This window comes from Anolis sagrei, chromosome 12 (assembly GCF_037176765.1).
Source record: "Anolis sagrei isolate rAnoSag1 chromosome 12, rAnoSag1.mat, whole genome shotgun sequence".
NCBI lineage: Eukaryota > Metazoa > Chordata > Lepidosauria > Squamata > Dactyloidae > Anolis > Anolis sagrei.
In genome coordinates, this window is record NC_090032.1 from 10,347,531 (window position 1) to 10,364,385 (window position 16,855).

General features: G+C 45.9%; 1 protein-coding gene across 1 annotated transcript in view; it reads left to right on the forward strand.

Moving 5' to 3' along the window:
• The window catches only part of INSRR (insulin receptor related receptor), a 93,968-nt gene that overhangs the window by 25,134 nt on the left and 51,979 nt on the right, over window positions 1-16,855 (forward strand). The window contains exon 2 of the mRNA XM_060758216.2: window positions 5,360-5,920. Within this exon, the coding sequence (XP_060614199.2) occupies window positions 5,360-5,920 (561 nt within the window). The remainder of the gene's footprint in view (window positions 1-5,359; window positions 5,921-16,855) is intronic.

The following is a 16,855-nucleotide window of genomic DNA, read 5'->3' on the forward strand; positions in this document are numbered from 1 at the left end:
TTCTGTGTGCCCAGGAAGGAGTCTCTCATTTGGTAACAGCCACTGACTGAGGGTTCTGGATTTGAGTCTGCCACTTTTGGACTCTCGCTTGCTGAGATGTTCCAGCGAGTGTCTCTGTAGATCTTAGAAAACTATTTCTTGATTTAAGTCGTTGACGTGCTGGCTGATACCCAAACAAGGGATGAGCTGGAGATGTCACTGCCTTGGTCCTTTCACTATTGGCTGCTACTTCCCGGCAGATGTCAGGTGGTGCTAAGCAGTGTAATTTCTCCAGTGGTGTAGGGCGCAGACACCCCGTGATAATGTGGCATGTCTCATTAAGAGCCACATCTACTGTTTTACCGGGATTGTGGCACAGCTGGCTGAGTGTCAACTGCATTAAGATCACTCTGACCAAAAGGTCATGAGTTCGAAACCAGCCTGGGTGGGAGTGGGTTTCCAACCATAGAATCATAGAATCAAAGAGTTGGAAGAGACCTCATGGGCCATCCAATCCAACCCCCTGCCAAGAAGCAGGAATATTGCATTCAAATCACCCCTGACAGATGGCCATCCAGCCTCTGTTTAAAAGCTTCCAAAGAAGGAGCCTCCACCACACTCCGGGGCAGAGAGTTCCACTGCCGAATGGCTCTCACAGTCAGGAAGTTCTTCCTAATGTTCAGATGGAATCTCCTCTCTTGTAGTTTGAAGCCATTGTTCCGCGTCCTAGTCTCCAAGGAAGCAGAAAACAAGCTTGCTCCCTCCTCCCTGTGGCTTCCTCTCACATATTTATACATGGCTATCATATCCCCTCTCAGCCTTCTCTTCTTCAGGCTAAACATGCCCAGCTCCTTAAGCCGCTCCTCATAGGGCTTGTTCTCCAGATCTTTTATCATTTTAGTCGCTCTTCTCTGGACACATTCCAGCTTGTCAATATCTCTCTTGAATTGTGGTGCCCAGAATTGGACACAATATTCCAGATGTGGCCTAACCAAAGCGGAATAGAGGGGTAGCATTACTTCCCTAGATCTAGACACTATGCTCCTATTGATGCAGGCCAAAACCAATTGTGTGTAGCCTGTTGTAGACCTTTGCAACCTGAAAGACAGTTGCATCTGTCAAGTAGGAAAATTAGGTACCACCTTAAAGTGTGAGGAGGCTAAATTAACTGATTTATGAGGCCATAAAGAAGACTCCAGCAGAGCATTCCAGCGGGGAAGCATGCGGGGAATGCGGAAGTGCTTCATCAGTGTCGCAGATGGACGATGAAATCGACAGCTCCCCTGGCGGCCAGAAAAAGTTAAATAGCCTCTGTGTATGTCTGTATATGTTGGTATGTCAAAAATTGGCATTGAATGTTTGCCATATATGTGTACACTGTAATCCGCCCTGAGTCCCCTGCAGGGTGAGAAGGGAGGAATATAAAAGCTGTAAATAAAATAAAATAATAATAATAATAATAATAATAATAATAATAATAATTTTTTTAGCGTGGTGAGATGTGTTCCACACTGGGCATGCATACTCAGCAGCAGAGTAGCATAGCTACTATTGACCCTCCTGAACAAATAGCAAATGCCACCTCCTCCGATCCCTCTTCAGGACATAAAAAAGCATGGCGGAAGGTCCCTCTCTTATGTATTTACTCTCCTGCCAGGAGAGGTTGGCATCTGCTCATTGACAACAAGTGGAGGGCAGGTGCCATGCAGACAGGAAGCAGCGCCTAGGATATTGTTTTTGAATTGCTTTTTAAAGGTTTACCACATAAAGCAACATTTTCATATTCTTTTCCAAGTCCCATTACACCAGTGTTTCTCAACCTTCCTAATCCCGTGACCCCTTCATACAGTTCCTCAGCCACAGGGAGGAGGGAGCAAGCTTGTTTTCCGCTTCCTTGGAGACTAGGAATGTGTCCAGAGGAGGGCGACTAAAATGATCAAGGGTCTGGAGAACAAGCCCTTTGAGGAGCGGCTTAAGGAGCTGGGCATGTTTAGCCTGAAGAAGAGAAGGCTGAGAGGAGATATGATAAAAAGGTAAAGCTAGTCCCCTGACATTAAGTCCAGTCATGTCTGACTCTGGGGTGTGGTGCTCATCTCCATTTCTAAGCCAGCATTGTCCGTAGACATCTCTAAGGTCATGTGGCCGGCATGACTGCATGGAGCGCTGTTACCTTCCCGCCGGAGTGGTACCTATTGATCTACTCACATTTGCATGTTTTTGAACTGCTAGGTTGGCAGAAGCTAGAGCTGACAGCGGAAGCTCATGCCGCTCCCCGGAATCGAACCTGTGACCTTTCGATCAACAAGCTCAGCAGCTCAGCGCTTTAACTCACTGCACCACCGGGGGCTCAAATAAATACAATAAATAATAAACGCAATAATAATAATAAATAGAGTAAAATAATAAATGTAATAATAGAGTGACTCCATTAGACTCTCAGACCAAAGAGATGCTTTCGACTATATGCTAATAATATAATATATTGGGTTGCTATGAGTTTTCCGGGCTGTCTGGCCATGTTCCAGAAGCATTCTCTCCTGACGTTTCACCCACATCTATGGCAGGCATCCATAGAGGTTGTGAAGTATATACATACTAGATGCTATGCCAGTGATGGGCAACCTTTTGAGCTTGGTGGACAACAAGTTAAACATGAGCCAACAATGTGATGTGGCGGCAAAAAAAGCCAATGGGATTTTGGCCTGCATCAATAGGAGCATAGTGTCTAGATCTAGGGAAGTGAGAGGAAGCCACAGGGAGGAGGGAGCAAGCTTGTTTTCTGCTTCCTTGGAGACTAGGACGCAATGGAACAATGGCTTCAAACTACAAGAGAGGAGATTCCATCTGAACATGAGGAAGAACTTCCTGACTGTGAGAGCCGTTCAGCAGTGGAACTCTCTGACCCGGAGTGTGGTGGAGGCTCCTTCTTTGGAAGCTTTTAAACAGAGGCTGGATGGCCATCTGTCAGGGGTGATTTGAATGCAATATTCCTGCTTCTTGGCAGAATGGGGTTGGACTGGATGACCCATGAGGTCTCTCCCAACTCTTTGATTCTATGATTCTATGTTGTGGTGACCTCCAACTATAACATTAGTTTCGTTGCTACTTCATAGCTGTCATTTTGCTAATGTTATGAATTGTAACATAAATATCTTATATGCAGGTTGTATTTTCATTCACTGGACCAAATTTGGCACAAATATCTGAAACGCCTAAATTTGAATACTGATGGGGTTCGGAGGGTGGGGGATTGATGTTGTCATTTGGGAATTGTAGTTGCTGGGATTTATAGTTCACCTACCATCAAAGAGCATTCTGAACTCCACCAACGATGGAATTGAACCAATCATGACACACAGAACTCCCATGATCAACAGAAAATACTGGAAGGATTTAGTGGGCGTTGACCTTGAGTTTTGGAGTTGTAGTTCACCTACATCCAGAGAGCACTGTGGACTCAAACAATGATAGATCTAGACCAAACTTGGCACAAATACTCAGTATGCCCAAATGTGAACACTGGTGGAGTTTGGGGGAAATAGACCTTGACGTTGGGAGTTGTAGTTGCTGTCACCTACAAAGAGCATTCTGAATCCCACCAAACTTCCCACACAGAACCCCCATGCCCTGAAGGGAGTATCAGATAAGCGGAAGTTGGATAACCGAGGCTCTACTGTAATGGAATACTTTGTCATACCAGCTTTCTTCATCTGCTCATGTGCAATGGCTCCCAAAGTGGTAGTTGTAGTTGCTGGGATTTATAGTTCACCTACAATGAAAGAGTATTCTGAACCCCACCTACGGTGGAATTGGGTCAAATTTCCCACACAGAACCCCAATGACCAACAGAAAATACTGTGTTTTCTGATAGTCTTTGGCGACCCCTTTTACACCCTCTCGCGACACCCCAAGGGGTCCCGACCCCCAGGTTGAGAGTGTTTGAGGACCAGGACATCCTTAGGGAGACCAAGGGGTTTGCTCCCTCCTTCTCTACCCTTCTTTCTTTCCTTCCTTCTCTCCTTCCTTCTTTCTTTCCTTCCTTCCTTCCTTCCTTCCTTCCTTCCTTCCTTCTCTACCTTTCTTTCCTTCCTTCTCTCCTTCCCTCCTTCTTTCCCTCTTTCTCTCCCCCTTCTCTTTCTTCTTCTCTCCTTCCTTCCTTCTCTACCCTTCTTTCTTTCTTTCCTTCCTTCTCTCCTTCCTTCCTTCCTTCCTTCTCTACCTTTCTTTCCTTCCTTCTCTCCTTCCCTCCTTCTTTCCCTCTTTCTCTCCCCCTTCTCTTTCTTCTTCTCTTCTTCATTCCTTCTCTACCTCCTTCTTTCCCTTCTTCTCTCCCCCCTTCTCTCCTTCCATCCTTCCTTCCTTCCCCCTTTCTGTGTATGTGTTTTGTGTGCGTGTATGCATATATGTGTGTATATATATGTGTTTGTGTATCTATATGTGGTTTTGGGCATTCATTGTGATGTATTTTTAGGGGTGGTTTTTTTTTGCTTTTCAAGTCCCTTTTGCTGCGTTTTTCTGTGTTTTTCTGAGTGATGGTCACTTGTTGTCCTGAGAGGTGTCTTGTGTCCAAATTTGGTGTCAATTCGACCAGTGGTTTTTGAGTTCTGTTAATCCCACAAATGAAATTACATTTTTATTCATATAGACTAGCCATCCCCTGCCACGCATTGCCATGGTCCACATGGGGGTTCTGTGTGGGAGGTTTGGCCCAATTCTATTGTTGGTGGGATTCAGAATGCTCTGTGATTGTAGGTGAACTATAAATCCCAGCAACTACAACTCCCAAATGTGAAGATTCTATTCCCCCTCCCCCCCCAAAAAAATTCACGTGTTCACATTTGGGCATATTGAGTATTCGTGTAGAGTTTGGTCCAGATCCATCATTATTTGAGTCCACAGGGATCTCTGGATGTAGGTGAACTACAACTCCAGAACCAAAGGACGCTCCCCTCCAAACCCTTTCAGTATTTTCTGTTGGTCATGGGAGAACTGTGTGCCAAGTTTGGCCCCATTCTATCATTGGTAGGGTTCAGAATGCTCTTTGATTGTAGGTGAACTATAAATCCCAGCAACTACAACTCCCAAATGGCAAAATCATTTTTTTTGAGTGAAGGACATACATTGGGTTGTTAGGTGTCTTGTTTCCAAATTTGGTGTCAATTCGTCCAGTGGTTTTTGAGTTCTGTTAATCCCACAAACGAACATTTTTATTTATATAGATAATCCACCTTAAGTTGCATAATAAGCACATGATGGTCCCATGCTTCCTTCTCTGGTTGAGACCTTGGTGACTTTTCTCCCTCTTCTCTTCTCTTCTCTTCTCTTCTCTTCTCTTCTCTTTTCTTCTCTTCTCCATCCACCCTGTTTTCCCATCCTTTAGTCTGTGACAGCTTGGACATCCGCGTAGACGTCTCCCAGCTTCGGCGTCTGGAGAACTGCACCATCATTGAGGGCAACTTACAGATCCTGTTGATGTTCACCAGCAGAAGCGAGGACTTCGAGCCTCTCAGCTTCCCCCGCCTGGTCATGATCACAGAGTACCTGCTCCTCTTCCGAGTCTATGGGCTGGAGAGCCTGAGGGACCTCTTCCCCAACCTGGCGGTCATCCGAGGCACCAGCCTCTTCTTCAACTACGCCTTGGTCATCTTTGAGATGCCCCACCTGCGTGACATCGGCCTCTTCAGCCTGACCAACGTCTTGAACGGCTCGGTGCGCATCGAGCGCAACCAGGAGCTCTGCCACATCTCCACCATCGACTGGAGCCTCCTGCAACCCCTTCACTCCCTGGAGCACAACATCATACTGCACAACAAGCCCGTGGAGGAGTGTGCCGACGTGTGTCCGGGCATGTTGGGTGTGGAGAAGCCCTGCATCCAGACCCAGAAGGGCCTTACTGGGCAGATGGAATATCGCTGCTGGACCTCCAGCAACTGCCAGAAAGGTGGGTCTGGGCTTAAACGCTGGAAAAATAGCAATTGTGATGTGCCTAGTGATTCCAAAAATTGCTCCCAAGTATTTATTTATTTATTTATTGTGTCAGGAGCAGACCAAACAGTTGCATTGCATTTTTAAACAAACAAACAAACAAACAAAACACAAAGTTAGCAAGCTTGGTAGTTGATTAAATGTCCTTTGACCAGTATCTGGCCACTTGGAGTGCCTCTGGTGTTGCCGCAAGAAGGTCCTCCATGGTGCATATGGCAGGGCTCAGGTTTCATTGCAGTAGGTGGTTTATAGTTTGCTCTTCTCCACACTCACATGTTGTGGATTCCACTTTGTAGCCCCATTTCTAAAGGTTGGCTCCGCATCTCGTGGTGCCAGAGCGCAGTCTGTTCAGCGCCTTCCAAGTCGCCCAGTCTTCTGTGTGCCCAGGAGGGAGTCTCTCATTTGGTATCAGCCATTGATTGAGGTTCTGGGTTTGAGCCTGCCACTTTTGGACTCTCGCTTGCTGAGGTGTTCCAGCAAGTGTCTTAGAAAACTATTTCTTGATTTAAGTCGTTGACATGCTGGCTGATATCCAAACAGGGGATGAGATGGAGATGTCCTTTCACTATTGGCTGCTACTTCCCGGTGCAATACCCAGTGGTGCAATACTGGCTAAGCAATGTAATTTCTCCCAGTGGTGTAGGGCACAGACACCCCGTGATAATGTGGCAAGTCTCATTAAGAGCCACATCTACTGTTTTACCGGGATTGTGGCGCAGCTGGCTGAGTGTCATCTGCATTAAGATAACTCTGACCAAAAGGTCATGAGTTCGAAGCCAGCCCGGGTTGGAGTGGGTTTCCAACCAATTGTGTGTAGCCTGTTGTCGACCTTTGCAACCCGAAAGACAGTTGCATCTGTCAAGTATGAAAATTAGGTACCACCTTAAAGTATGGGGAGGCTAAATTAACTGATTTATGAGGCCATAAAGAAGACTCCAGCAAAGCATTCCAGTGGGGAAGCATGTGGGGAATGCGGAAGTGCTTCATCAGCATAGCGACAGCTCCCCTGGCAGCCAAAAAAAGTTAAATAGCCTCTGTGTATGTCTGTATATGTTTGTATGACAAAAATTGGCATTGAATGTTTGCCATATATGTATACACTGTAATGCTGGCTGATATCCAAACAGGGGATGAGATGGAGATGTCCTTTCACTATTGGCTGCTACTTCCCGGCAGATGTCAGGTGGTGCGATACCGGCTGAACAGTGTAATTTCTCCAGTTGTTCTGTTGTGCGCTGGGCCTGTAAAGAATTTCCTTTACAACAGGACGTGCAACCTTTGCCCAGCGGGAAGCCAGGGGGCCCAAGGAGAAGTTCTCAGAGGTTTTCCACCACAAATGACCTTTAGATGGCTTGTGAAGTATAAAAAAGTCTTTTATTAATGAACTTCTCTTATCTTCAATAAAGCTAAACAAATGCTTCCAGGCTTTATGCAACTGGTGACTTCCTAATCATAGAATCATAGAATCAAAGAGTTGGAAGAGACCTCATGGGCCATCCAGTCCAACCCCCTGCCAAGAAGCAGGAACATTGCATTCAAATCTTGCACACAAAGGACAGGCAACTGTCTTCAATAACTTCTTCTTTACTTTAAAGGAAAACCCCTCTTTTAACTTCTCCCAGGCTGACTGTAATCTAACCCTTACTGATGTGGGCTCCACTACCGGGTCAAACTGCGTCTCGAAGCACCGAGTGGCCCTACCAGTAAAGGCTTAGATATTCTCCAGCTGGAGTTCTTTGGCCTTTAGGGCTGTTTTCCTGGAAATCTTTGGAGACTCTTAAGACTGTTCTCCCCCGGAAGGTCTTGGATGCTCTTAAGACTGTTTTCCCCGGGGAAGTCTTAAGGGTTGAAGCTTTTGTACAGGGGAAGCTTGCACACATTAGCTTTCCTTGCTGAGACTAACTAAATATGGCTCCCTTCCCTTCCTAATTGCCCTGAGCAAGGGGCAGAACCAAAACTTAATGATGATGGACAGGTGACTTGCCCTATGACTGCAACCAAAGGAAGCCACCTATCTGCAGAGTCCCTGAAACCTAGTGCTGCAAGCAAACATTTAATACAAAGCAAATAAAGTGGGAGCTCCTGGTACAGGCGTACCAGCACACCAGTGGTGTAGGGCGCAGACACCCCGTGATAATGCAGCATGTTTCATTAAGAGCCACATCTACTGTTTTAGCGTGGTGAGATGTGTTCCACACTGGGCATGCATACTCAACAGCAGAGTAGCAAAGCACAAGGGCAGATGTCTTCACTGTGTCTGGTTGTGATCCCCAGGTTGTGCCAGTCAGCTTTCGTATGATATTGTTTCTAGCGCCTACTTTTTGCTTGATATTCAGTCAGTGCTTCTTGTAGGGCAGAGCATGGTCCAGAGTGACTCCCAGGTATTTGGGTGCGATGCAATGCTCCAATGGGATTCCTTCCCAGGGAATCCTCATAGCTCGGGATGCTTGTCTGTTCTTAAGGTGAAAAGCACATGTCTGTGTTTTAGATGGATGAGGGATCAGCTGGTTTTCCCTGTAATAGGCAGTTAGAGCACCTAGAGCTTCGGAGAGCTTCTGTTCAACCATCTCAAAGCTCCCTGCTTGAGCAGTAGTGGCACGATCATCAGCATAGAATCATAGAATCATAGAATCAAAGAGTTGGAAGAGACCTCATGGGCCATCCAGTCCAACCCCATTCTGCCAAGAAGCAGGAATATTGCATTCAAATCACCCCTGACAGATGGCCATCCAGCCTCTGCTTAAAAGCTTCCAAAGAAGGAGCCTCCACCACACTCCGGGGCAGAGAGTTCCACTGCTGAACGGATCTCACAGTCAGGAAGTTCTTCCTCATGTTCAGATGGAATCTCCTCTCTTGTAGTTTGAAGCCATTGTTCCGCGTCCTAGTCTCCAAGGAAGCAGAAAACAAGCTTGCTCCCTCCTCCCTGTGGCTTCCTCTCACATATTTATACATGGCTATCATATCTCCTCTCAGCCTTCTCTTCTTCAGGCTAAACATGCCCAGTTCCCTAAGCCGCTCCTCATAGGGCTTGTTCTCCAGACCCTTGATCATTTTAGTCGCCCTCCTCTGGACACATTCCAGGTTGTCAATATCTCTCTTGAATTGTGGTGCCCAGAATTGGACACAATATTCCAGATGTGGTCTAACCAAAGCAGAATAGAGGGGTAGCATTACTTCCTTAGATCTAGACACTATGCTCCTATTGATGCAGGCCAAAATCCCATTGGCTTTTTTTGCTGCCACATCACATTGTTGGCTCATGTTTAACTTGCTGTCCACGAGGACTCCAAGATCTTTTTCACACGTACTGCTCTCGAGCCAGGCATTGTCCCCCATTCTGTATCTTTGCATTTCATTTTTTCTGCCAAAGTGGAGTATCTTGCATTTGTCACTGTTGAACTTCATTTTGTTAGTTTTGGCCCATCTCTCTAATCTGTCAAGATCGCTTTGAATTCTGCTCCTGTCCTCTGGACTATTGGCTATCCCTCCCAATTTGGTGTCATCTGCAAACTTGATGATCATGCCTTCTAGCCCTTCATCTAAGTCATTAATAAAGATGTTGAACAGGACCGGGCCCAGGACTGAACCCTGCGGCACTCCACTTGTCACTTCTTTCCAAGATGAAGAGGAAGCATTAGTGAGCACTCTCTGTGTTCGTCCACTTACCAATTACAGATCCACCTCACCGTAGTTTTGCCTAGCCCACATTGGACTAGTTTCCTTGCCAGAAGGTCATGGGGGACCTTGTCGAAGGCCTTCCTGAAATCCAGGTACGCTACATCCACGGCATTCCCCGCATCTACCCAGCTTAGATGAAACTCTCTGTCCCTTCTGGCAGTGGCTGGTCATTTGTGTAAATGTTGAACATGGATGGAGCAAGCACGCTCCCCTGAGGCAGGCCGTTCTTCTGTTTCCGCCATCTGCTTCTCTGGCCCTGGAACTCAACAAAAAAGCTCCTGTTTTGTAGCAGGTTTCCTATGAGGCGGGTGAGGTGGTAGTTCTTTTTGATATTTGCTTCCAAGTAAGGCATTGCATTTATCATGCCAGCTTTCAGGCTTTCTTTCCTGGAGGAGGCTGTCTCTTCCTCTTTGTAAAACCTTCTCATGTGAAGACTATGTTTGAAGTCCTAAAGATAAGGCTCCTCTAGTTTCCCCAGGTTGGAGCACCCAAAATCCACTTGTTTGGCTATCAATAACAGAGATAAAGAATCATTTAAGGTATTGTTTCTCAACCTTCCTAATGCCGCAACCCCTTAATATGGTTCCTCATGATGTGGTGATCCCCAACCATAACATTATTTTTGTTGCTACTTCATAACTGTCACTTTGCTACTGTTATGGATTGTAATGTAAATATCTGATATGCAGGATGGATTTTCATTCACTGGACCAAATGTGGCACAAATACTACATACACCCAAATTTGAATACTGGTGGGGCTGAAGGGGAATGAATTTTGTCATTTGGGAGTTGTAATTGATGGGATTTGTAGTTCACCTACAATCAAAGAGTATTCTGAACTCCACCAACCATGTAATTGAAACAAACTTGTCACACAGAACTCCCCTGACCAACGTAAATACTGGAAGGGTTTGGTGGGCATTGACCTTGAGTTTGGGAGTTGTAGTTCACCTACATCCAGAGAACACTGTGGACTCAAACAATGATTGATCTGGACCAAACTTGGCATGAATACTCAGTATGCCCAAATTTGAACATTGGTGAAGTTTAGAGAAAATAGACTTGACATTTGGGGAATGTAATTGTTGGGATTTGTAGTTCACCTACAATCAAAGAGTATTCTGAACTCCACCAACCATGTAATTGAACTAAACTTGGGACACAGAACTCCCCTGACCAACAGAAAATACTGGAAGGGTTTGGTGGGCATTGACCTTGAGTTTGGGAGTTGTAGTTCACCTACATCCAGAGAACACTGTGGACTCAAACAATGATTGATCTGGACCAAACTTGGCATGAATACTCAGTATGCCCAAATTTGAACATTGGTGAATTTTGGAGAAAATAGACTTGACATTTGGGAAATGTAATTGTTGGGATTTGTAGTTCACCTACAATCAAAGAGTATTCTGAACTCCACCAACCATGTAATTGAACTAAACTTGGGACACAGAACTCCCCTGACCAACAGAAAATACTGGAAGGGTTTGGTGGGCATTGACCTTGAGTTTGGGAGTTGTAGTTCACCTACATCCAGAGAACACTGTGGACTCAAACAATGATTGATCTGGACCAAACTTGGCACGGATACTCAGTATGCCCAAATTTGAACATTGGTGAAGTTTTGTGAAAATAGACTTGACGTTTGGAGTTTCAGTTGCTTGGATTTATAGTATGCCTACAATCAAAAAGCATTCAAAACCCAACCAACAATAGAAATAGGCCAAACCTCCCACACAGAACCCCCATGCCTTGAAGGGACTTGCTGACGTGAGCCTCCCTCTCATGCTCTCCCTCTCTCACACATGCGTATTGCGCTGCCATGTGCGGTACACGCCTGCTCTTCCCTCCCCACTTGGAGTCTCAGAAACAGCCCTCCCCTTGGCTGAGCGGCCGGCCACTCACAGCAGAGGAGGGCTTTTGTTGGGAGGATTCTCTGTCTGTTTCCACAAAGGAAGAGAGGACAGGCGGCGAGATCTTCAGCCTTCTCTGCCAAAGGGGTTCCTAAGACCATCCGAAATATGTGTTTTATGATGGTCTTTGGCGGCCCGTCTGAAACCCCCTCGCGACCCCCCAGGGGTTCCGAACCCCAGGTTGAGAAACGCTGCTCTACAGGAAGAAAGGGCTGGATCCACAAATGAATCACAATGGTACAGAAAAGCAGGACACATCAAATAATGTCTCTGCATAAACATCATACAGGACAAAGTTTATTGGGTTCTTGTTTGGAGGAGGTCTGTTGAGAGACTCCCTGGCTGGATCACACCAGCCCTGCCTGGGCAAAAATCCAGGCTGGCAAAGTAACCATGCCAGGCTCAGTGCAAAGAGGGCATCGCTGTCAGAGAAGATGCCCTCTTGGAAACACGGAAACCAGATGCCGCCCCAGGACAGGTTGGAACTAGCTTTAGTTGATGCTTTCAGACAATGCCAAAGGGGACCTGGGTGCGTGCCCTTTGTCCCATTTCTCTTTGTGCCATCAGTTCCACCATGTTTTTGGCGGCAAAAAAAGCCAGTGGGATTTTGGCCTGCATTAATAGGAACATAGTGGGTGTATCGGGTATTTGTGCCAAATTTGGTCCAGTGAATGAAAATACATCTTGCATATCAGATATTTACATGATGATTCAGAACATTAGCAAAATGATAGTTGTAACGTAGCAATGAAAATAATTTTGTGGTTGGGAGTCACCACAGCATGAGGAACTGTATTAAGGAGTCACGGCATTGGGAAGGTTGGGAAACACTGCTGTAGAGGAAGAAAGGGGTGAGCAATTGAGCTAACCTGTAGGCTTGGGCGGTTTCGTTCGTTAATTTCGTAATTCGTTATTAATTCGTATTTAAATTAGCTTACGATCCAATATTGAGCCATGCAGGAATAGTGTGAGGAGTAAATTAGATTCGAAACAATTTTTTCAATTTATTTCGTAATTTTTTCGTAATTATTTTCGCATGTCTGGTGCAAGTTTTATAGTTGTTGTTTGTTTTATCACACCAACAGTCAACAACAGAGGGAGAGGGAAGCTTCAGAAGTTCCCCCTGTCCCATTTGGAGGTTTTTTTAGCATATTGCGCAATCGCGTCCGCCATTAACGAATCGATTCGTAATATTACGAAATTTTGTATATTTCGAAATTTTTAAAAGGAAAATTTTGGAATTATTAAAAAAAACGAAACGCAAGGGCCCCCTAAAAACAAAACGAGTTTAGAACCAATTTTTTCCGTGGTTACCCAAGCCTACTAACCTGGTATTATAGTAATATATAATACTGATATTGTACTATGCTAATAATAATAATATATTGGATCTATATATATCTTGTAAGCTGCTCTGAGTCCCCTTCAGCATGAGAAGAGTGGCATATAAATGTCATAAATCTACAGGGTTAGTCAAAATGAATAGGCCAATAAGAAAATTAATTGTACCCGAATGTATGTTTACTGTAACCAAACCACAGCTACGTAGCGACAGATAAACTATCAAAGTTTTTTTTGAGCAACACACATGTACGTTAATGCCGCTAGGCGTCGCTAGGAGTCGCTGTTTTCAAAATGGCGGAATCAGGCAAAGAGAAGGCGTTTTGTGTGATGACATTTGCTAAAACAATGTCAGTAATTACGGTCCAGCGAGAATTTCGAGCCAAGTATGGCAAGGAACCACCTCATCGACATTCCATTGCGAGGTGGGTAAAGCAATTTGAGGAGACGGGCTGCTTATGCAAGGGTAAAACCACAGGACGACCGCGTGTCTCCGAAGACACAGTGGAATCCATTCGATGCCATTACGTCGGATGTGCTGCAACGGATGTGGAATGAACTGGACTATCGCTTGGACGTCTGCCATGTCACACGGGGCGCCCATATCGAACATCTCTGAAGGTGAGACAAAACTGATAATTTATCTGTCGATACGTAGCTGTAGTTTGGTTACAATAAACATACATTCGTCTAAAATTAATTTTCTTATTGGCCTATTCATTTTGACTAACCCTGTATATTGGATCTATATATATCTTGTAAGCTGCTCTGAGTCCCCTTCGGCATGAGAAGAGTGGCATATAAATGTCATAAATCTATATAAATAAACATGTAATGTTCATTTGTGGGATTAACAGAACTCAAAAACCGCTGGGAAAATTGACACCAAATTTGGACACAAGACTGCACATAAAGCAATCTATGTCCTTCACTCAATAAAACCAAAAAAATTAACTTTAACCCCCCCCCAAAAAAAACCCCCAAGAATTCATAACAGCGCATGCGCTAGTGTCTCCCCCCCCCCCCACGCGAAGGAAAATCTATTGCAAGCTGGCAATCCCCACGGGCCCCTTCTTCTTGCCCAACTGGCAAATAGGCGGAAAGGCACCCGCAGCCATGGCAGGAAATAGAAGGAGCGGTGGTGGAGCGCCTCCCTCCCGCCTGCTCCGCTCCTGGCTGCAAGGCTACCTTCCTGCCAGCGCCCAGGCAAGAGGTCAAGAAGGGAAGGAAGGGAAGAGGGAGAGAAGAAAGGAGAGAAAGAAAGAGGGAGGGAAAGAAAGCAGGAAAGAGAGGAGGAGGGATGGAAGCGAAGAGCAAAGGAAGAAAGGAAAGAAAGAGGGTGAGAAGGAAGAAAGAAGAGAAAGAAGGAAAATAAAAGAAAAGGGGGGAGGGAGGGAGGAAAGAGAGAAGGAAAGAGAGAAGGAAAGAAAAAAAAGGAAGGAACGAAGGAAGGTGAGAGAGAAAGAGAGAGGGAAGGTTGGTCACAGCACCTACTAACCCAAGGAGTGTCCATCACTCAAAAAATTGAGTTTGTTCTTTGGGAGTTGTAGTTGCTGGGATTTATAGTTCACCTACAATCAAAGAGCATCCTGAACTCCACCAACAATGGAATTGAACCAATCTTGGCACACAGAACCCCCACACTTAAGGCCAACCAGTCCTACTCCCTTCACCAGGGCAAGAACACGTAATCAAAGCCCTCCTGACAAAGAGCCATCCAGCCATAGATATAGATAGATATGATTCACACACACACAGATATAGTATAGATTTGAAAGGGACCCCTAAAGAAGGACAGTTCTATGTTGCATGTTCCAGAGTAGGCAAACCAGACACTCTGCACATCAACACTGGCAAAGAAACAGCAAGAAATACTGTTTACCTACAAGCATCAAGACATTGCATATATTAGAAACCAACACTTTCTCATTACTTTATTTTCCAGATCACCAGACTGGGCCACAGCAACGCCTGGCAGGGGATAGCTAGTCTATATAAATAAAAATATGATATTCATTTGTGGGATTAACAGAACTCAAAAACCACTGGACGAATTGACACCAAATTTGGACACAAGACACCTAACAACCCAATGTATGTCCATCACTCAAAAAAATTGATTTTGTCATTTGGGAGTTGTAGTTGCTGGGATTTATAGTTCACCTACAATCAAAGAGCATTTTGAACCCCAACAACAATGGAATTGAACCAAACTTGGCACACAGTTCTCCCATGACCAACAGAAAATACTGGAAGGGTATGGTGGGCAGTGTCCTTTGGTTTTGGAGTTGTAGTTCACCTACATCCAGAGATCACTGTGGACTCAAACAATGATGGATCTGGACCAAACTCTACACGAATACTCAATATGCCCAAATGTGAACACTGGTGGAGTTTGGGGGAAATAGAATCTTGACATTTGGGAGTTGTAGTTGCTGGAATTTGTAGTTCACCTACAATCACAGACCCAGAGGCGGCCCTAGGTAATTTTCAACAGTAAGCAAACAGTATTTTGGCACGCCCCCCCCCCCCCAACCAATTATTGATATATATTTTCTGTTCGTTGTGGGAGTTCTGTGTGCCATATTTGGTTCAATTCCATCATTGGTGGAGTTCAGAATGTGCTTTGATTGTAGGTGAACTATACATCCCAGTAACTACACTTGCCGCCCTTGCTCCCTTGCCTGGCCCGCTTTGGGTCCGGAGGTGTGTCTGAAGACCCCGGCGTGTGCACCAAAAGTCACCTCTTCTCCTGACTTTCTCCTCAGCCATTGGGATCAAGAGAGAGAGAGAGAGAGGTGGAGATGCCCACCTTTCCTGAAGGTAGGCACAAAAATAAAGGAGGGAGCGGAGGTGGGAGATACCTCCAGCCGGAGGGGCTCTCTCTCTCTCTCTTTTGATCACAATGGCTGAAGAGAAAGTCAGGCGAAGAGGCGACTTTTGGTGCGCATGCTGGGTCTTTAGACACGCCTCCGGACCCGAAGCGGGCCAGGCGTGGCCCACCCGTGGATTGGGGAGAGGAGAGGAGGCGGGTGGAGCGCTGGGGGATCGGGAAAGGGAGCTGGTCATGGGGAAGGGATCGATTGAGCGCTGGCTCTGCTCGCGCACCCGGTGGTCGGGTGGAGCAGGAACGAAAGGGGCTAGCCGAGGCTCAAGGGCCCGGCCCCTTTGGGAAGAGGATCGCCCGGCAGTGAGGCAAGAAAGCTGAGGCTCCCCCCGGACTGCTAGGGCTGTTGTGAACTGAGGGGGCGCTCTTCATGTGGCGGTCGAGGGACATTTACAGAGGTGCCTCTGTGCCCCTGGCAAAAAAAGTGTTCTGCGATCGCTTACTTCGCGTAATGGATGAGCCGCCCCTGCACAGACCATTCTGAACCCCACCAACAATAGATTTGGGCCAAACCTCCCACACGGAACCCCCATGACCACCAGAGTGGGTCACAGCAACACGTGGCAGGGGATGGCTAGTAAATAAAATAAATAAATATTGCCAATCTCTCTTGAGAGTCTGGCTGTTTGCTCTTGTGGCTTCATATCCCTATAGAGTTCCCTCCACATACACACACAGTGAACCAATCTTTTAGTCTCCCATACAAAAAAAAAACCTACTGTAGAAAGGAATTAGATCCTTTGAATGACGTGAGAAGTGGGTTTCTTCTGCTTTGCCTGCCTTCTTCCTCAAAGGACACCTTCTTCATATTGTCCTTTGGGGAAGAGGGCAGACAGACCCCCACCCACTTCACTCCCATCGTCTCCCATGTTGTGAAATACTCATAAACGTGTCTCGCCTGGCTTTGTTTGCTGTCAACAAGAGGCCCGCTAATGAAATATACACTGCAAACAAAGCGATGCTTATCATCATGTACGGCCAGCCAGCCTTCCCTCCCCATCTGAGGCTTCTCTTGGGGACCTTCTATAGCATTGTTTCTCAACCTTCCTAATGCCACGATTCCTTAATAC